The 22,769-nt window shown below is 40.0% G+C and overlaps 1 protein-coding gene across 1 annotated transcript in view; it reads right to left on the minus strand.

Annotated features, from left to right (window-relative positions):
• The window catches only part of rapgef2b (Rap guanine nucleotide exchange factor 2b), a 552,839-nt gene that overhangs the window by 145,166 nt on the left and 384,904 nt on the right, over positions 1 to 22,769 (minus strand). Inside the window, exon 8 of the mRNA XM_041188696.1 lies at positions 7,555 to 7,732. Within this exon, the coding sequence (XP_041044630.1) occupies positions 7,555 to 7,732 (178 nt within the window). The remainder of the gene's footprint in view (positions 1 to 7,554; positions 7,733 to 22,769) is intronic.

Here is a 22,769-nt window from a genome sequence, read left to right on the forward strand (position 1 = left end):
AGACTGAGTTTAAAGGATTCTGTGATTGTGTGAGATCACTCGGAACTGAGTGAACTGCTGAGCCTATTCATAAGATCTCTCTTGGTTATATCTGCCATTTACTGTGCAATTTATAGTTTATACGCGATCAAAATTTGTCTTAATTTGTGTCTAACCCACGTTAACTCTGGAAGCTAGCAAAAAGGATGCATAGTATATAGTATTTCCTTTGTTAACTCTCATACAGTAAAACAATTCTTCCATTGTAAACCATGGAACCTTGTGGCTTCGTTTTGTTAGTAAATTACTGGGATTTCAAATTTCATCTACTTTAAAAACGTTACTGCTCTCTACCGAGCTCATAATAGTCTGAAGTCACATAGATAGCAGATTTCCTTCTCTAAAGGACGTTAGTGAACCATAGGTGTTTTTACCATAATGTGGTAGTTTCATGGTCACTATTACTGAGACTAACATTTTATTTTGAGATTTATTTATTGAATTTAAAATCCCTCGGTTGTTGTGGTGAGATGTGAACTTGTGTCTCCAGAGTATCAGTCCAGGCCTCTAGATTACTTGTCCAGTAACATAACCAGTCTACTGGTGTTCCCACTGGATGGGCCTCCTTACAAGGAAGATGTATTTCAACTGTGTTTGCTGTGACAGCCTGGAATGTCCTACAGCAGCAACTGAGTAGCAGCTAAGAACAGAAGTCATCAGCATTATAGGGTTGTGCACTGATTTTAATGGGCAGGTAGCATATTAATTCATGAATTTTAATATATTATGGATATAAGTTGAAGTGAGTCTTTGGTTTAATGGCAGCATTGCTACCTCGAGTCAGAATATAAAGGATTCACACCCCCCTCGTCATGAAAGTATAATAATTTTCATAATATGCTTTTGTTTTATTGTGAAGTGGACTTATGGTGGTAAGTATAGTTTGGTCTGTTGGCATGTGATTTAATTACATTTTGTAACTCTTTCGAGCACAAACACGTTTCCATCTGTTCCTATTCAGATGAAGTTACATTGTTTCATAGTTTGCCATTGTGAGATTTGAACTCCTGATCTTGGGGTTACAAGCCCAGTACCTTAACCACTTGGCTATAGTCAAGCAGACTGCAAGCTTTAACTCATCAAAAGAAGCTAGGTGTTTGAAATGCTAACGAGTAAACATAGGTGCTGGCTTAGCACATAAGGTGTGAAGGGAATTTGCATTTTTAGACAAGTGAAGGGATATTTATATTTCAAAGGGATCTTAGTCTGTTACAACTAGCTAGATAAGCAAGTCTAAGGAATGTGTTTATTTTTCCCAAATGTTACAGGCAATAATGGTACCATGAAAATTTTAATATTGTGAGGAAGATACAGTTTCAAAGACGTCTGGAACAATAGAATTTACATATTAAAAAAGAGAGGAACATATATAAAGGAGAATGAAAGGCTATGTGCCAGAAGGTCATGTAAAATTTAAAAGGAGTGCATGAAATCGCCTTAACGAACCCTCCAACATTTGTGCATAAGTCTGATGTCTACCGAAACTGAAGCTGAGAAAAGCCATTTGAAATTCCACTGTCCAGGGTATTGTGTTAACTTGCTGGATCTGTTTAAATCTAAAATCTATTTTTGGACTGTTACCTTAAAGGGAGTTACTGGGGGGGTCAGATTAATTAGGAATTTTAGGAGTTATAGTAGTAATTGTAGTCTTATGTATGTGTTTGACATCTTATATTTTGTTAATAAATATTTTAATTTATTAATAAATATTTTAATTTAATTCTTTTAAATTTCTAAAGGTCTTGGTGGACTCATTACTATTGAATTCAGTGCACACGTCTCGTAATAAATACAAATTGAAAAACCGTTGTGAAAGCACGACCAAGTGTTACTTATGGATTTGCCTGGCATACATCAGCTGCGACGTCATAACAAATTGGGGGTCTTTGTGGGATATTTGAAATCCCTTGATTGATCTGGAGTTGGTGAATCTTAAGGCTATGAGTACGAGAAGCACATTGAATTCAGGAGTTGGTGTGAAGGATTTTTAAAGTGGTTTGACTGCAGAAATGGCTGTATCCATGGCTAAAACCTTTTTGGAAGTAGAGGGTATAACTCTGATTGGGTTACAAAAAGTGTCTGAGGGTAATTTAACACAGTTGGCAAATAAGTTGCAGTTGAGGCTACCTGTAGGGGCAAAGAAAGCAGGCATATTTTAAGCGTTAGCACAGCATTCGAAGTTGGAAATGATACTTGACACTAATGAGTCACAGCTGCAGGTAATGAGAATTCAGTTACAAATGAAGAAGCTTGAATTTGAACAAGCAATGGAAATGAAAAAACTTGAACTAGAGGCAATAGAAAAAGAAAGAGAAGAGTATTTCAAAGAGAAATGGAAATGCAAAAACTTGACCTCCAGAGGGAAAAGTTAGCAATGGAGGAGAAGGAGAAGGAAAGAGAAAGAGAAGACCGGCTTAAAAAGCTGGAATTTTAAAAAAAAGAGGCCTCAGGTGCTGAGGAAAGTTCTGATGATGAAAAAACCTTCAATCTAAAACCCATTGGGGAGATGTTTAAATTTGTGCAAGCTCATTCAAAGTTTGAAGAAAAAGAGATGTACAGCTCACAGAGCTAAGACCAATGAGAGGGACAGGAAGGACGTTGGCAAGATTTTCCCCCGGCAGGCATGTGGATGAATTAGGGTGGGGAGAGGATTGGGTAGCTCAGCTGGTGTTGCTGCTTAATGCGAGGCAATGTTGAGTATTTCAACTAGACTTTTTGAGGATGCTAAGAGAGGAACAGAGAAGTTGTAGGTTTATTTAAGAGAGGGTCATTATTTAATATGACACCTATGATAGTGCAGCACTCCATCAGTACTGCACTGGAATGTTAGCCTAGATTTTTGCACTCAAGCTTCTGGAGTGGCATTTGAACCCACACACTTCTGACTCAAAGATGAGAGTGCTAGAAACTTAGCCATGGCTGACCAGGAAGGCACTCCAAAATAAAAACTAAGAAGAATACAAGGAACCACCTCAGCTACTCTTCTCTCAAAAGCAGCTCAAGGATTTGATGTTTTAGAACCTAGAGAAGAATACAATGGATAGATGTTAGAATATTCTACTATCAACCAAGAAGAAAGGAGAAAATCCACAGCAAGAAAAGGACTTGCATCAAATCAGGCCCACTTCATCCAAAGTCCATTTACAGTTATCCTATCATGGACTTTTCTGCCATATCAACTGTTGATCCGCAGTTTAAGGAAGCATTAGTTTTCTTTCTTAACTTCTCCTGACAGTTTTATCAATTATATTTGTAACTGTCAATTGTCCTTCTCAACAAATATTGATTGAGCCCCTTTTGGAATTTGCAAATTTCATCAAAATGAGCCACCTTCTTTATGAATTTCTTTGCTGTTACTAATTCCTAGCCTTGTGAATTTTGCACGCATGTACTCTAGTCCTACACTCAATCCAGGATAAATAATTTCCATCTTCCACCTCACCTGTGTCTTGCTATTTTGTAAACCTGCTTCATGTCACTCCTCAGTACTTTTGCTCGTGACTGATGACTCAGTCCATTGAGGCCTGCAATCCTTCTGTTAATTTCTCACCGATCCTTTCTAAAGCATTCCATATCTTTCTGAGATAGTGTGGTCAAAAACTGCGCATCTTCCTTGAGTTGCCTTGATTATTGATCACAATATACCAAAAATACCCCAGTATCTGATCTGCTTTGCTAACCAGATATCGGACACCAAGTTTCAAAATATGAAAGTTCAATATCAAAATGGCTAACCACCCATCATTTGTTGTTTTTAGTCCTTGCCACTGAAGATCATCTCATTTATTATGGTGTTATCTATTTTAAGGGAAGGCACTTGGGACATATCCCTTGGCCAATCATTTCAGCCCCAGTACACATCTCCATTGGGGCAGTGTCCTAGACCCAACCATATTCAGTTGCTGCATCAATGGTCTTCAATCCAACACAGGGTCAGAAGTGGAGATGTTTGCTAATGATTACACAGCATTCAGTTCTGTTCACAATCCTTCAGATAAAGAGGTAAATCCCTGTCTGCATACAATAAGGCCTGGACAACAATCAGATTCAGGTTGTGAAGTGGCAAGCAACATTTGTGCCGCAAAACAGTCTAAATGCCTCCCCGTAACATTCAACAACATTACTTTGTCAGATTCCCCACCAGCAACAACTTGGGAGTCATCAGTTAAAGAAACTGAACTGAACCAGCCACATAAATACTAAGGCTACAAAAGCAGTTCAGAGATCGGGCATTCTGAGGCGAGTAACTCACCTCCTGACTCTCCAAAGCCTGTCTATCATCTACAACGCACATGTCAGTAGTGTGATGGAATACTCTCCACTTGCCTAGATGAGTGCAGCTCCAATAACACTCAAGAAGCTCGGTATCATCCACGCTAAAGCAGCCTGCTTGACAGGTGCCCATCTATCACCTTAAACATCCACTCCCTCCACCGCCAATTACAGCATGTACCATTTACAAGACGCACTGCAACAGTTTGCTAAACTTTCTTCTAAAAATCCATGATCTCTGTCAACTAGAAGGACAAGAGCAGCTCGAGCAAGGGAAAACCATTACCTCCAAGTTCGTCTCTAAGTCACACATCATCCTGGCTTGGAAACATATTGCCATTCATTCATCATTACCAAGTTAAAATCTTGGAACTCCCTACATAACAGCATTGTGGGAGTATCTCACAAACTCCAGAGGTTCAAGAAGGTGGAGAGCCACTACTTTCTCAAAGACATTTAGAGAGGAGTAATAAATACTGGCCTTGCCAGCGACACCCACATCCAATGAATAAATTGTTAAAAAGGCTCTAATCAAGTCCCGTGATTTTACAAACTCACTTAATGAACAGATTTTTTACTCTGCATTTTTCAGCTATAGTTTGTGCCTGGGTGACCATTAAAAAGCAACCATCTGCCTTACAGTTTTAAGTTGATTTTGTTTTGTTTTAAAGATCAGGCTGGTGGGGCTAGACTCTTCTTGAATTTTAGTGAGTTCCCTTTTATAAATCCCAGTGGTCCCTGGTTTGCCTGAGCCCACAATTACACTGGCCCACTAGAAACCTCTCAAGTTACAGCTGAGCCAATCACATTGAGAATTTTAGTAGCGTCATGACTATTAAGGAGAGGCAATTACAGGAATAGCCTGTCTATTCCCACAATTTTGGATATTTAAACAGAAACCCTCTCCCTGAACCTTCCTGTCAATTTTATTTTTGTGTGATTTATTCTTGATGCTCTTTGCTACATAAATATTTAAACATTCTTAAATGATCGTTCTGGTATTATGAATTTCCTTTGTTTACCCCTACCTTACTAGTTTAATTTCTCCCTCACTGTTCTCTTTACCCTTTCTGCAAAAATACTCGTACCAAACCAGTTTAGGTGAAATTCACCTCATATCAAAAAGCCTCTTGCTACCTAGTACTTGTCCCAATATCCTAGGAATCTAAAATTTTCCCCTCATACACCTATACACATATGTAATATAAAGGGGAAGCATTCAAGTCCTGAACAGTCTTGAGCTTTACAAAAAGTGAGAAATGGTCAAGGAGAAAAACAATGTTAGCCATAAAAGAGGAACCCCTCTATACAGAGGAAGCTTTAAAAATGGGAGGAATTTGGAAGTTCCATTTGAGGACAGTGGGGTCAGGAAACGTCAAAAAAATGAAGAAAGACTAAATGTAGAGCTGTCAAATGCAAGGGGTGGTAGATGTTGGTTAAACTTGTAAGAGACATGAAAATTGAAAAATAAAAGTACATTCAGTAAGTCAAGACATTGAATTCGTACTTAGGCTTATATCATCATAACCAATAATCTCCATTTTTGAACTGATAATCAAAGGTCTTATAATAACAATATATTGAATGTTAGCTCGCCTGACACTCAGCAATTCATTCCTCTTCGATTATATCAAGAAAGCTGAGAAATACTGGGATAAACATCTGCTATTTTCATCAGCTGCTAACCCTTTTTAGACATTTAGGTACCATACAGACATAGGGTAAAGTAAAAATATCATAAAACTTCTTAGTAGGAAGCTAATTAAATTGATATATATATATATATATATATATACACACACACAATGCATCACATCACACCATACCACATACAATTGGCTCATTTTGTTCCCAAACCAAACTTAAAACCAGATTGTGTAAATTCTGAAATAGATATGCCATACAAACTTTCTTTTAGGGAAATTAATTTTACATTTGGTTTCTGTGTATTGCTCATCTGAGCACACACATTTCATAAAGTGTGTAATGGAAGTGTGCATGTGTGGGCATCAGCCAAAAACAGAATCAAGCTTGGCTATGAAATCCCCACGTTAAAGTAGCCATTTTCCAAACACTGTTGAAGCTCACACATGAATAAATCACAAATGTTTCATGAATGGTATTGAAATAATTACAGATGAAGTTGAAAGAGACCCAGGAGTCTCAGTAGCCTCAACACTCAACGCAAAGCAACAATGAAGCAAGTCATTAACGGTTCACCAGCACCTTCACGAGGGTAATTAAGGATGGGTAACAAATGCTGGCCTTGCCAGCATCTCTCACATCCCATGAACAAATAGAAAATGCTGAAGTACATAGCTGAAACAGAAGAATATGTCAGAGGAAGACATGATGAAACTGTATACTGCTCTGATAGGACTACACCTTGAGTAACGTGTCCATTTTGGTTGCCAAGAAACAGAGAGCCAACAGCCACAAGGTTCATTCCTGATGTCAGAGGCCCAGGTTACAACAGAAAATTAGAGAAATATGGGTCTTTTAATCATGAATGGAAGCATCTAAGAGATGATCTTACGTAAGTATAAAATATAGTTACGGTATGGAGGAAATGATTCCATTAAAATACTGAGAAGAAAATTCAATGAGTAAAACAAGTGGTCACTGGTTCAAACTAGCAAGAGTGAAGTTACGGCATATATCAGGAACATACCCTTCACTTCAAGGATGATACATACATGGAATGATAGTTCAAGTAGAATATGGAAATGAAAATCCTGGAATTGTTTAAGAAAACGAATGTAATGGGGAAGGGCTTGAAGATACTTCTGGATGGAACAAATGGCTTCCTACATCTGCAATTAGCCTGTAAAAAACCACCTGGGCTACATACCAGAAGCCAACCAGCATCTTTGAAGTTGTACCTCAGTGAGGAATCAATGTCTTCAGGGACAAAAAGAAAAACAGGCAAAGAAATTAAAATTACAAAATGCATCAAATCCACTTTCTGCCACAACTGCCGGAAGGGTAATTATTTGGAAAAGAAAAGACTTAAGAGAGTGTAGCGAAAATGGGAAGAGAGTGAAACTAAGTGAATAGCTCCTTTAGAGATCCAGGTGAAATGAACAGAATATGAGCCTTTTGTGCTGTGAAATGTTATAACTCTATGTACAGATGTTTACTTTCACAGCATAACAATAGAGATAGCATCAAGTTACCTTAAAAAATTTAACTTTTTTTCAACTTAAAATCTCGTTGCCTATTCCTAATTGTACACTGACTCACCAATATCATCATCTGTTCTATCTATAGGATCTTTCTCCAGGCAGTCTCTGACAATGTCCCTGCTCATCAGTGGATCTGATGCTCTCTCAATGTCCTCCTCATCATCATCATCCTCAGAGTCTACTGCAGTCTCTGGCAGGCCACTCAGGTCCATATCCCCAGCTTCACTCTCTGTGGCCTTCGAAACAAAGAAAAAACGTGACGATGATTTGCAATAGGATATACAGGAAAAGAACACTGTGTATCATTTTGTTGGGTATGGTAACATTTTTTTAAAATCCAAATTCTCATCCTTTCTCCATATCTGTTAATGTCATTACTTTTCGAGGACCTTTTCTCCTTTTAAACATCTCAATTGTTTTTGCATCTATGAACTTTTGTAGTTTTGTTTTCCACATTCTCAAAATCCGCTTTTTAATTTTTTGCCTTGGTTCAATTAAATAATCTTTGCTCAAATATGAGATTCATTCCTCTTGTTCTGGATTCTCTTATGAAAAGGAAATCATCTTCTTTCTACCTAATGATTTTCTTCATTAAACAGGATGCTCAAATCACCATTGGCTGTATTCACCTCCAGGAAATAAACCCCAAATTTTCCGAGGCTCACATTATAAGTATGCTCTTCAGCAAGGTATTCTGATGCACTACACAAAATGCCTAATTCATAAAAATTCAAAGTGCTGTAAGCTTCTGATTAGAAATAAATTAAAAACACTTGTTTATCTATGATTCATGCCAAAGCTAGCCTGCTGGCCCCACTTACTTCCTTTGTTACCACATATTGGTTATCTGCTAACATATTGCATACCTAGGTAGTACACCATGGAAACACCAGGCAGCACTGCATCAAAGGGGAAGCTGTTAGTGTGGTCAGTTTAACCAACTGGAATAACAGCTTCAAGTTAGAAGCAAACCCGACCAATATCAAGCAATTTCAACAGGGTTGTGGTACTCAAACTGGGGTTTGAGCGAAAATTTCAAGGTGTCCACCAACAGCTCCCTGTCTCCAAAGTCCAGACAATTTAAAGTAAACTTAACACTGTAACCCCCGCCACCTGGAAAGGCATTACGAGCTGTTGCGCATGTGTGCTCGGCCTGCATTGCAGTCACCGGCACAAGTGCAACTGCTCCTCATGCTTTTCCAGTCAGCAATGGCAGGAGTTTACAACGATTTTGGATTGAGAGGGATCTCTTGTGCAGCTGTCTTTAGACCCAGTGTCGCCTTTCCTGCTTTATTAAAAGGCTGCATTTATTTAACCAAGTTAACAATTTAGACAAGTGCAGGGTTTTCCAACACAAACCAGCCAGCTCAGTTGGTAGAAATTTTAAAATATTAAGAATTTTTTATTTTTCTAAAATTTTTAACAGATTGCTGGGGAAAAAAGTCTCTCCCTGGCACTCCCAATCATTTAAATTTACTACTGGAATAACTATTTGAAAAACAGTATTGCCTTATTCAATAATTTGCAAGCCTTTACTTTAAATAAAGCTACCATAAATAAAGCTCGAAAATAAGGTCCATCATAATCAGTCAATTTTTGAATGAAGAAAAACAAGTTAATAGAATGCAAAATTACTAAAGAAATACATTCAAGTTTTTCCACTAAAGATAAATTCCTATTTCCAGCAATTCACTGGATAGATTCCTCACCTATGAATGTAAAGCAAGTGCTCCCCTTCTGCTGCAGCACATATAAATGCAGCCCATATTTAATTCCAATCACTGAAGGTTACAGTATCCAGGTCACAGAGTTTGACATTCCAGCACAAAGTCCTCGATTGACACCAGCCTGGTACCACTTTAGGCCTCTGTCCTGACCTTGCACAGCACGTGAATAACTGGAAAATACCATCTGGCCATCTATTACATTGTCTTGTCAAGTATATGATGTTCATCGTCACCAAGCGTATTCTCCTCAGCTCAACAGTAAAGGACGAGGAGAACAGACAGCTTGGGATGGCCGTCAATGGCATCGGTCTCTTCAAAACTCTATTAGCTCCAGTGGCAGTCTGCTGATCTCATAAAGACAACCTTCTGACCTCACAAAAACAACTCTGCTAATGTCAATTACTTCCCTTGTTACCACATATTGGTTATCTGTTAAAATAGTGTGTAATCTGTGTAACACACTACCTGGAAACACCAGCAGAGGAGAGCTGTTAAGCGTGGTCAGTTTGACCAATTGGAATAACAGCTTCAAGTTAGAAGTAAGCAAGCCCGACCAATAATGAGCATTTCCAAGAGATGGGGTTGTCAACCTTTTTATTTTTGAGGTCATGCTGCCTGCATCATAAAAATTCAATGAATCCCAAAATGTTTCTGTAAAGAAATTATACAGTAAACATATTATTTTTGCTCATTATGATAGAAGGTTGATTGCATTATCTCCAGCACAGGGAGTGTTGCATTGAGAGAAGTTGGAAAGCTTTTGTGTACTGCCAACAGGGGAGAAGGAGATCTTAAAAAAATCTCCTTAATATGCAGTGTTGGATGCCTTTGTGTCTTAGAATTAAGAGACTTCCTCTTTATAAATACTCAGTTTGGTGGATTTCAATGCACTGCTCTTAAGGGCTTGATTAACTTAAAATAGTAGGCAATTTGGGAAGCAATCTTGAAGTAACCAATCCGCATTGGGACATTTAACAAGTTTTTTCAAGAGTGTGAAAAATCCCACAATGCTTGTGATACTTAGTTTATTTCATTCAAAAATATCTCATTTCTGATATAATTAGGTCTATTTTTTACAGAGATGATTTAAAACCCAGCCTCTTTCTGTAATAAATGGAAATTAGAGGCAATTTTATTTTCCCACTGTCAAGTCAGAGACAAATAACACAGAATATGAACTGAATCATGCCCCAAACTTCAGCTTTACTGGCACCAACTGGAGTGAGTGGGTGTAAAGATCTTAGTGACCCTGTTGTTACTGTTGATTACTTTTATTCATTAGCTGCTGCTCCTTACTGAACGAATTGAGGAAAACTGCTATTTTTTTTACGCCTCAGTGTACTCCCTCCTAGCCCAGCCCAGGTTTATCTCTCTCCGCACTGGATCGCTGCACCCTGCTTTGTCTGGAGCATAATGAGGTTCCCTGGCCTGATCTGACTCCACGCTGATGTTTTTGGCACTCTGGGCGGGCGACATGAAGTTAAACATTCAGGTTGGCCTCATTTAAACCAGAATTGAGAATTAAGCAAAGATTATTGGTCAAGAGGCCGGCGGATTGAGGAGATGGATGAAACAGGAGTGTCTGTTCATTTTTTTGGTGATCACTTGAAACCTTGTTGCAAACCCCTAGGGCAGGAGTTGGTAACCTTCTTTTACCTGAAGAGTCTATTATAAAAAAATGTCTAAAATGAAACAGGATGAAAGTTCGACACTTTTAAACCAAATATATGGCAAATTGCCACGTCTCTGGTAGAAAGTATGATTTGCATATATAATAAATGAACTACATTGTCTTGAATTTATGCATTAGTAGAAATATAATCAAAATTAAAGTAGACCTAACTCTGAATTATTAAACTTTGGATATATTTTGTATCTTTTTTTAAAAAAGTTTTCTTCATATCTCCAGTATACGCAAATTCAGGAGCTTAGATTAGCCTTTATCCCCACAATAAATACATTGCTCTTACTTTTTTTCACTTAATTTTTTTTTGGCTTTTTCATGCGATCCAACTGGAAAAGATTGGGAGGGGCAGATGCGATGTTAAAGAGCCTCTGGAGCAATAGGTTGCAGATCTTTGCCCTGGGAGGCGGTGAGCCCCCTGGTCGAGAATCCCCGCCGTAAGGCTACCATGGTATTCTGGATGGAGAGTAGGGTGCATCCTATTGAGATCAACATCCTCAGCAATCATTCTGATGATTGTACCACAAAAAACTACTAGGCATAACCTAAGAAATTGCACTGAGCTGTTTTGGATCCAATAAATTCACGTCAGAATTCCAAACTTTGGTAAAAGAGGAAGACTGCATTAATGTTAGATGCCTGCTAAGTAAATCGACTCATTAAGTACATTTACTACTGTCAGCTGTTGCTCATTAAAATTGGTGCAAGTAACTAAAACGGTGTCTCCATACCAACTATGCATGTGGATAATCAGCCACTTCTACTGGACAATAATACCCTAGTTGTCTGCAGAGGTAAATGAAAAAAAAGGAAAAACTTAAGAATTACAGGAATTTTTCTTTACTCTGTAGCTGTTATCACATTCCACAGAAACAGATTGCGTTGGCAATCCTGAAGTCATTATAATCCATTTGAATATTACTGAAAAGAGAGACATGTTGCCAAAACTTTTCATCTTGCACGCATCAGGACAAGTGCAAGAATGCCAGATTTCAAACAATCACAAATTTATACTACAGAAGAAAAGGGTGCTGATTGGTTGGCAGGTTGACTCTTGTTGGCCTTGGCATCAGAGACAAATTGCCAACCAATCAGCACCCCTTTTCTCCTGTACCACAAATTGTTGTGGCCATTTGAAATGCTAATGCTAAATAAATGTCATCTGTTTAAAGTTATACAGTTCCAGTACAAGAGCCACAAATGTTTCACATATTTCAGATTTACTGCTGTTAGCAGCTTCTGGTAAATATTCAAGAGATTTGATCATTAAACAATAAGATAAGACCTCACAAATTGTTGGTGATATACTATAATTTTATGTCTCTCTGAATAATAAATTTAATTAAATACATTGCGTAATACATACTAAGCAATGCTGGACTCATTGTAAAATTATAAACTGTAAAAAAGGAAATCAAAATTTATGCAGATGAATAAGATTTACCCCAGGTGTCACAAATTGTAAGTGTCTCGAGTATATCGTATATTGTGTATATGTCAGAGACAGACATGACCACATATCTTTGGGAAGTTACTTAAAAAACAAACCGCCTTCCCAGGTGCTAATCGACTATCCTTCACCATTTCAATGGAAGAGATTTAAAATGACAATGGCTGCCAGACTTACTGGGCTCATGAATATGGGATTTCAAATGAAGTCAATCAGTGAGATGATCATATCTGGAGCATTGATGCGATATCAAACATTTCCCCCAGATATAAAAACAAAAAACTGTGGATGCTGGAAATCCAAAACCAAAACAGAATTACCTGGAAAAACTCAGCAGGTCTGGCAGCATCGGCAGAGAAGAACAAAGTTGATGTTTCGAGTCCTCATGACCCTTCAACAGAACTAAGTAAAAATAGGAGAGGGGTGAAATATAAACTGGTTTAAGGTGGGGGGGGGGGGGGGGGGGGGGGGGGGGTGGTGGTGGTTGTAGGGACAAGCAAGCAGTGATAGGAGCAGATAATCAAAAGATGTCACAGACAAAAGAACAAAGAGGTGTTGAAGGTGGTGATATTATCTAAAAGATAAACATTCTTTTGGATAATATCACCACCTTCAACACCTCTTTGTTCTTTTGTCTGTGACATCTTTTGATTATCTGCTCCTATCACTGCTTGCTTGTCCCTACAACCACCCCCTCCCCAAACTTCTCCACCCCCCCCCACCCCACCTTAAACCAGCTTATATTTCACCCCTCTCCTATTTTTACTCAGTTCTGTTGAAGGGTCATGAGGACTCGAAACGTCAACTTTGTTCTTCTCCGCCGATGCTGCCAGACCTACTGAGTTTTTCCAGGTAATTCTGTTTTTGTTTCAAACATTTCCCCATTGTTTGTCAAATTACATCAGCTTCAATTCATTGTCTGGACAATGGAATACATTGATACCGTTATCACATGCCTGAAATTGCCCGCAGAGAGTGCCAGTACCAAGGGCAGCCCAGTAAGGCAGTTTGGGACCAGCATGTCAGAGGAAGAGACCTCACCTAGCAAAAAGAGAAAAAAACCCTGTCTCGAAGAGAAAGTAATCTCAGGCAGTGAAGAGGGACTAATTAATTTTTACCTACAACATTACATTTCTTCAATATGGAGGTTTGAACATAATTTTAACTGAAAAGCCAAAAACTTCCAACCTCCTTTTGTCTTCAAGGAACCAGAAAAGAACCCAAACTGGCATCAATTGAGCAGGGTATTGCTAAGCAAGTGCTGCTTGATAGCACTGTTGATGACCCCTTCCATTACTTTACTGATGATCGAGAGTAGACTGATGGGATGGTAATTGGCTGGGTTGGATTTGTTTTGCTTTTGTGTACAGGAATACCTGAGCAATTTTCCACATAGCCAGGTAGATGCCAGTGTTGTAGCTGTACTGGAACAGCTTAGCTAGGGGCACGACAAGTTCTGTAGCACAAGTCTTCAGTACTATTGCCAGAAGTGATATGACGGGAGGCAGTACGTTGATATGAAGAAGCATGAGTAGGTTGCACTATTAGTAATTAATTTGCTTACCAGGACATTGTCTTATTCCAAGAGAATATTTTAAATGGAGCAGGGAGGAACAGACTAGGAAGGAACTAGAGAATCAAGCAGAGGAAAGCCAAGGGGAAACACAAAGAAGAAATCTGTGTAGGATACACACAATCTATAAAAGGACAATAACAAGATATTATTTAGTTATGTCCGAACAAGAGCAAGGTGTATAGAGAAGTTGAACCATTTACCTCAAAGACAGTGGGGAGGAGGTGGCTGAGGACATAAAAGAGACAGAATTATTAAATAATTTCTTTGCAGTGGCTTTTACCGCGACAAGAAGTGGAGGAGATTCCTGATATGATGGAACAGAATATTGGTGGAAGGGCCAAAAACCAAGGGATACAGATTAAAAGGTGATCAGCAAAAGAATCAAAACCAACATGAGGAAAACAGTTTTTTGATGCAGCAAGTGGTTACGAGCTGGAATGTACTGCCCAAGAGTATGGGGAGGCAGATTCAATTGTGTCTTTTAAAAGGGAATTGGTTAAGCACCTGACATGAAAGTTTTTTCAGGATCACAGGAAAAGGGTATGGGAGTGGGACTAGCTAAACTGCCCTGCAGAGTCAGCATGGACTTGACAGGTCAAATGGCCTCCTTATGAGCTGTCACCATTGTACAATTTTATGACAGAGCTCTTTAGCATTATGAAAGGGTAGGCATAGAGAAAATATTTCCACTTATGGGGGAAGACCAAGAAATCTCATAAAAAATTCAGGAGAAATGTCTTTACCCAAAGACTTGTAAGAACGTGAAATGCTCTACCACAAAGAGTAGTTGAAGAAAATGGAATTGATGTGGTTAAGGGGAAGTGAGATAAGCAGGGGGGGCGGGGGGGGACAAAATAGAAGGATATGTTGCTAGGGTTGTAGATTGTAGCCTCCAGCGGATACCACCAGGGCCAAATAGCCTGTTTTTGTGCTGTAGATTACACGATGATCTATGATGATAGATCTAACATATCCAACTTGCTTGTATTCATCTTGTTAAATGTATCATTTGAGATTAATATGCAATTTCTAAACTAAAACATGGCTAACTCAGCACAGAAAAGACGCTGATATTAAAATGCAAAAATGCAGATACAACATTTATGAAAACACGGTAAATGGAAGTTCCTGTAATGTGTCAATGACAATCGGCTTTTGACACAAAAGATGCTTTGAAGCAACTGGGAGTGGATTTTGTGAGGGGTTTTGATGGCAGACCGCCAGCATTTTCTGTTCTTACTCCTCTGAAAACACTGCAGCCTCAGGATTTAGGGCATGAGCAGATTAATGCTCTGCACAAGCTGTGCTATAGCTCTCTAAAGCCAATCAGCGAAATAAATTGTGGCAAGAATTTCCCCTTTTCCACTCTCGCATAACTGTCGGAAACCACATAAAAAGTTATACCTTGCTCATTCAGGTGTAACTGGATTTTTAACAGCAAGCTGAGTAATAGGCATTGCTGAGTTTGAGAACGTTCAAAACAAAGGTCAATAGATTTCTAAATACCAATGACATTAAGGGATACAGGGATAGTGCAGGGAGATGGAGTTGAGGTAGAAGATCAACTATGATTTAGTTAAATGACAGAGCAGGCTCAAATGGCCGAATGGCCTACTCCTATGTTCATATGAACAACCAATCTGTCCCTGAAGAAAATTAGTTTATATTTCTGGAGCGTTGTTAAATGTGTCCCTTAAGATGAATTATTAGATTTTTTAAAGCCATTTAAAAATATATAGTTTTTCACGGTTTTCAACTCCAACTTTCACTTCATGTGTATGTCCCGATTTTTATTTTGCTCTGAGTAAATTTTTTTTACAAAGCAATTTGATTTTAGTGTTTTTCATTCTCTGGTTGGCTGTCTGTGAGAATTCTTTAATTTGATTGGCAGCTTAGATAGTTTGATTGCATCACTCCAATTCCAGACTCAGGACTCCCTATTAAAGAATGCGAGAATCAACTGCATGAAGAGAGGAGTAACATCTTGCCAGAGATCGCTAGGTCTCAGCAAGGCTTTCTTTGAGTTTAGAAGCAAACATCCTTGCATTAAACACACAATGCAATCTGTTCTAAAATAGAAACAAAACTCCTTGATAATAATGAATCCTGTGAATAGAGGTCATATATTAGCAACTTGTATTTTTATAGTACCTTTAATGCAGTAAAATGACCAAACACACTTAACAAAACTTGAGACCAAGCCACATAGAGATATTAAGACAGATAACTAAACAGAGAGCAGACAGGGAACAGAGAGTGGGAATAAATGGGTCTTTTTCAGAGTAGCAGGTGGTGACTAGTGGGAAGCCGCAGGGATCAGTGCTTGGGCCCCAGCTATTCACAATATATATCAATGATTTGGATGAGGGAACCAAATGTAATATTTCCAAGTTTGCTGGTGATACAAAATTTGGTGGGAATATGAGTGGTGAGGAGAGTGTTAAGAAGCTTCAAGGCGATTTAGACAGGTTGAGTGAATGGGCGAATACATGGCAGATGCAGTATAACATGAAGTTATGTGAAGCTGAAGTTATCCACTTTGGTAGGAAAAACAGAATGGCAGAGTATTATTTAAAAGGTGATAGATTGGGAAATGTTGATGTACAAAGAGGCCTGGGTGTCCTTGTACACCAATCACTGAAAGCAAGCATGCAGGTGCAGCAAGAAGTTAAGAGGCAAATGGTATGTTGGCCTTCATTGCGAGAGGACAGGAGCAAGGGTGTCTTACTGCAGCTATACAGGGTCTTAGTGAGACCACACCTGGGGTAGTGTGTGCAGTTTTGGTCTCCGTTCCTAAGAAAGGGTATACTTGCCATAGAGGACGGCAGCGAAGGTTCACCAGACTGATTCCTGGGATGGCAGGTTTGTTGTATGAGGAGAGATTGGGCCGACTAGGCCTGTATTCACTGGAGTTTAGAAGGATGAGAGGGGATCTCATTGGAACGTATAAAATTCTGGCAGGGAGGGGCAAATGTTATGATCCCAGCTGAGGTTACCCCTGGACAATCCTGATCCCAGACTGCAACCCAGCTCGATAGATCCTCTTTTATTTGTTTTAGATACGTGGAGAGTAGCTACTGAACAGAGGCAGTGGTCAGCTGATGAACTTTTAACAAAAGAGTAAAACATTTATTTAACAAGAAAAGATGAACAATACTGCAATGCTCCTTCACCCACAACTATACCTTTACAGATATATATAGATTTGTAAGGGTAACACAAGTTACAACAAAAGCTATCTTATACTATAATGTGCACAATAAGTACCAGTCCATGTAAATCCTATGGCGCCCTGTGGTCAGGCACACCACACCCTGAAACCAAGTGACAGATGCCATCTCAAATGGATGCTATGGATCTCTCCTCAACTCCCCCCAGATGCTTGTCACACCGTGAGCCTACCAGTCTCACTGAATTCCATCCTTCACTCGAGGGTTTCCAATCTCCATTCTCCAAGACCTCACTTTGGAATCTTCTCCAAAACTGATGCTTTCTCATATGCGTCTTCTGCAAGGGTTCACCTCCAGGGTTTCAAACTCTCCTGATGTTCCTCTTCCCTGGGTCACATGCATTCACGCCATCTTCCACGCACTCCATCTCACCAACTCGGCCGTCAGCAGTACACCACTGCTTCACATGCCCATAGCAAAGAGTTACAGACCTTCAGTTGTCTCTTTGGACCTTCTTGCCTCTTGCAAGCTTTTCTCACTTAAAGCTGCTTCCTGCAGCTTTTGTCTCTTTAAACCTGAAGCTTGGAGACTTTCTCTCTGCCCCTCACTCTTAACAGGAACTATTCCAAGGTTCCTGCCCTTCCTTTGACTGGAAGGTCATCTTTGGGCTTCCTCTTCTTCCACTCCAATGGATTTTTGGGGTTTTCCTTAGCTTTGGACTTGCTATCTGTCCCCTTTTAGGCTGCTTCTGCTTCATAGCTGTCTTTAAACCAACTGAACTCAAACAGCTTCCAAAATAAACTGCTGTTTTCCTTCTTCTATGTGTGTGTCTGTGGGAGGGACCTGCCTCACTGGTCCCCTGTAACCCTTTCGAGTACAAACCCATTTCCATCTGTTTCAGATGAAGTTACATTGTTTCATAGTTTGCCATTGTGAGATTTGAACTCTTGATCTTGGGGTTACAAACCCAGTATCATAACCACTTGGCTATTTAGGCCAAGCAACAGCAACAACAACTGGAGGATGCGGGCATCGGTCCCACTACCTCTCACATGCTAAGCGAGCACTCTACCATTTGAGCTAATCCCCCAGATAGTTGAGCAACATTCCAATCCTTCTATCTTTATTTTATAGGAGTCATAAAACTCCTCATTAGAAGTGCAAACACCTTCTTAAAGTGAAACTAAAACTCCATTTGACCTTTCTTAACACACAGATACAGAAATACAAATCAAACTTAAACTTTAAAGCTAAAGGTCATGCCCAAACCCACAAATATAAATATAACTTACTTAGACTACCCCTGTTTCCTAACAACAGACTGGATGCAGGGATGATGTTTACTCTGGCTGGGGGGCTCTAGGACAAAGGGTCACAGTCTCAGCATACGGGGTAGGTCATTTAGGACTGAGATGAGGAGAAACTTCTTCACTCAGGAGTGGTGAACCTGTGGAATTCTCCACCACATAAGACTGTGGAGGCCAAGTCACTGAATCTATTTAAGAGGGAAATAGATTTTTGGATTCTAAAGGCATCAAGGGATATGGGGAGAGAGCAAGTGGATGGTGTGGAAATAGAGATCAGCCATGGTCATATTGAATGGTGGAGCAGGCTTGAAGGGCTGAATGACCTACTCTTGCTCTTATTTTCTATGCTTCTAAGTTGAAAAAATAGTTTTTAAAGAAAAATAAAGACTTGCATTTATAAACATTTTTCACAACATCTGCACTTCCCAAAGCACTTTACAGCTAATGAGTACTTTTGAAGTTAAGTCATTGTTATAATGCAAGAAATGCAAAGGGAATCTTAAAGGAGGAAAAGGATATAGAAAGAAGTCTCACTCCAGCTATGGGATTTTCAGAGCTTTGGGCCTGGGCAGCCTGGAAGCATGGCCGGAGTGATGAAAATCAGGGAAGTGCCTTAAGGCCAAACTGAAGGAGTGCAAAGGCGGTTGTCAGGAAGAGGATGTTACAGAGATATGGAGGAGTGAGGCCATAAAGGGATTTGAAACCAAGGAACAGAATTTTAAAATTGAGGCATTTCCAGACCGAGAACCAATGCAGGTCAGCAAATGATGGGTGAAAGAGACTTGATGCGATTTAAGTTGCAGACAGCAGAATTTACGGTGATCTCATGTTTCTGGAGGATGCAAGGAGGGAACATAGGAACAGGAATAGGCCATTCGAATCCTCAATCCTTTTTACTCAATTACATCATGGCTGATCTGTACCTTAACTCCACCCACTTGTTTTGATCCTTAATCCTCAACACCTTGCCTAACAAAAATCTATCAATCTCTGTCTTGAAACTTTCAATTCAACTAGTCTCAACAGTCTTTTGGCAGAGACCTGCCAGGAAAGTATTAGAGTCTAGAGGAACCTTATTATAGACAGGATAATTTCTGAATGCACATTTACACAGAAACCTTCCAGTAAAATGAATACAAGAAAGCATGGGAAAGACCACAGGCCACATACAATCTGTTTTATCATTTATCTTACTAATGAAAGATTCAGAATAGGAGGTGGCTATTCAGGCCACTGTTTCCCACCTAGATGAGTAACTGCAACTATCTGGTCCCATTTCCCTACCCTTTCCTCACAGAAGAAAGGTATTTATATAGTGCCTTTCATAACCTCTGAAATCCCACAGCGCTTCACAAACAATGAATTGTTTTTGCAGTATAATCAGAACTGTGAATGTAGGAAATGTGGTGGCTAGCTTGGAAATTACCATAAACTTCTACAAACCACAATTGATGATGACCAGATAATTTGTTTTATTGATGAGGATAAATATTGGCCAGTACACTGAGGTGAACTGCTCTTGATTGAAATAGTGCAACAGAATCTGTCAGTCCACCTAAAAGAGTGGGCACGCTAGCCTTTATTTAAATTCTTATCCAAATCAGCACCTCTGACAGTCCAGCATCCCGTAAGAACTGGAGTGGAATGTCTGGTTGGATTTTCTGCTCAAGCTGCTGGAGTGAGACTTGGAACCCACAATCTGCTGACTCGGAGATAAGAGTGCAACAAACAAAGCTACAGCTAAATTTCATGCAATTTTATGTACCTTTTATGTTATTCAATTCAATTATTAACTATTAAGTAATATTATTGTTTCTGCCTCAAGTCATTTCTTGACAAAACACTTCAGGTTCCAATAATACTGTGTGCACAAAAATCATTCTCATTTCCTCTTTGTTCTTCCAGTGATAATGCTGAGTTTATGTTTCCTAGAAATGCAATTAATCATAAAATGAAGCAATCTTGCAATTTTTTAGTCTCCAAAGGAAAAGTTCTCCGTGAATACTTTATACTGTGTATCACATATTCTGCAAATAACATACATATTATATTCTATAAACCAACCACCTCCGTTTTGATTGATTTGCATGACTGGTCTACTTAATTGGCATAAGTCGTTATGTCACTGGAATAGTAAACTGGAGGCCTGGAAAAATAACCCAGAGTTGTGAGTTTAAATACCATCATGCCATTTTGTTGAAACTGGTTCAATAAAGAAAACCCACCATCTTACCCGGATTGGCCTATATGTAACTTCAAATCCACAGTAATATGATTGACACTTAACTACCGGTTTAAATGACTACTCAGTTCTAACAAACCACTGCAAAAAGTTACAATAAGGATAAACTTGATGGACCACACAGCAACAATACAGGCATTGGATTTGGACGTAACAAATGCATTACCAGTTCAGCTGACACAGCCAGGTCCTCTACACTAACAAATAAGGAATGTGCCAAAGAGATTGCTGATTGGTCAGCAAGAGACAGGGAGGTTTGGGTCTTTCTTGCGGACAGACCGCAGGTGTTCTGCAAAGCGGTCGCCCAGTTTACGTTTGGTCTCTCCAATGTAGAGGAGACCACATTGGGAGCAACAAATGCAGTAGACTAAGTTGGGGGAAATGCAAGTAAAATGCTGCTTCACTTGAAAGGAGTGTTTGGGCCCTTGGACGGTGAGGAGAGAGGAAGTGAAGGGACTGGTGTTGCATCTTTTGCATGGGCATGGGGTGGTGCCATAGCAGGGGGTTGAGGAGTAGGGGGTGATGGAGGAGTGGACCAGGGTGTTCCAGAGGGAGCGATCCCTATGGAATGCCAATAGGGGGGGGGGTGAAGGGAAGATGTGTTTGGTGGTGGCATCATGCTGGAGTTGGCGGAAATGGCGGAGGATGATCCTTTGAATGTGGAGGCTGGTGGGGTAATAAGTGAGGACAAGGGGGACCCTATCACGTTTCTGGGAGGGAGGAGAAGGCGTGAGGGCGGATGCGCAGGAGATGGGCCGGACACGGTTGAGGGCCCTGTCAACGACCGTGGGTGGAAAACCTCGGTTAAGGAAGAAGGAGGACATGTCAGAGGAACTGTTTTTGAAGGTAGCATCATCGGAACAGATGCGACGGAGGCGAAGGAACTGAGAGAATGGATGGAGTCCTTACAGGAAGCGGGGTGTGAGGAGCTGTAGTCGAGGTAGCTGTGGGAGTCGGTGGGTTTGTAATGGATATTGGTGGACAGTCTATCACCAGAGATTGAGACAGAGAGGTCAAGGAAGGGAAGGAAAGTGTCAGAGATGGACCACATGAAAATGATGGAGGGGTGGAGATTGGAAGCAAAATTAATAAATTTTTCCAAGTCCCGACGAGAGCATGAAGCAGCACTGAAGTAATTATCGATGTACCGGAGAAAGAGTTGTGGAAGGGGGCCGGAGTAGGACTGGAACAAGGAATGTTCCACATAAAGAGACAGGCATAGCTGGGGCCCATGCGGGTACCCATAGCCACACCTTTTATTTGGAGGAAGTGAGAGGAGTTGAAGGAGAAATTGTTCAGTGTGAGAACAAATTCAGCCAGACGGAGGAGAGTAGTGGTGGATGGGGATTGTTCGTTTATTTGTTTGTTTAAGTACATGGCGAATAGCTACTGAACAGAGGCACAGAGCTGATGAACTGCTAACTAAAGAATAAAACATTTATTAAACAAGAAAAGATGAACTATATTACAATACCCCTTCACCCACAACTCTACATTTACAGATATATACAGATTTGTAAGGATGACACAAGTCACAAAAGCTATCTTATACTCTAATGTTCACGGTACACAGTCAATGGAAACCAACAGGCAACCTGTGGTCAGGCACACCAGACTCTGAAACCAAGTGACCCAGATGCTATGCGTCTCTCAACAGTTCCCCCCAGGTGCTTGTTACACTGCGAGCCAACCAGTCTCACTGATCTCCATCTTTCACAAGACAGTTTCCAACCTCCACTCTTCAAGAACTCGCTTTAGAATCTTCTCCCAAACCAACGCTTTCTCTCAGACGCTTTCCACAAGGATTCATTTCCAGGGTTTCGAACTCTCCTTCTGATGTTCCTCTTTCCTGGGTCACCACGTGCATTCAAGCTGTCTTCTATGCAGTCGCCCTCACCGACTCAGCCGTCAACTGTACACAACTGCTTCACATGCCCATAGCAAGGAGTTACAGACCTTCAGAGGTCTCTTTGGATCTTCTGGCCTCTCAAAAGCCTTCATATTGCTTTAAATCTGCTTCCTGCAGCATTCCTCTCTTTAGGCTTGGAGCCTTTCTCTGCTCCTCACTCTTAACAGGACCTTTTCCAGGCTCCTATCCTTCCTTTGGCTAGAAGGTC

This window comes from Carcharodon carcharias, chromosome 1 (genome assembly GCF_017639515.1).
Source record: "Carcharodon carcharias isolate sCarCar2 chromosome 1, sCarCar2.pri, whole genome shotgun sequence".
Lineage (NCBI taxonomy): Eukaryota > Metazoa > Chordata > Chondrichthyes > Lamniformes > Lamnidae > Carcharodon > Carcharodon carcharias.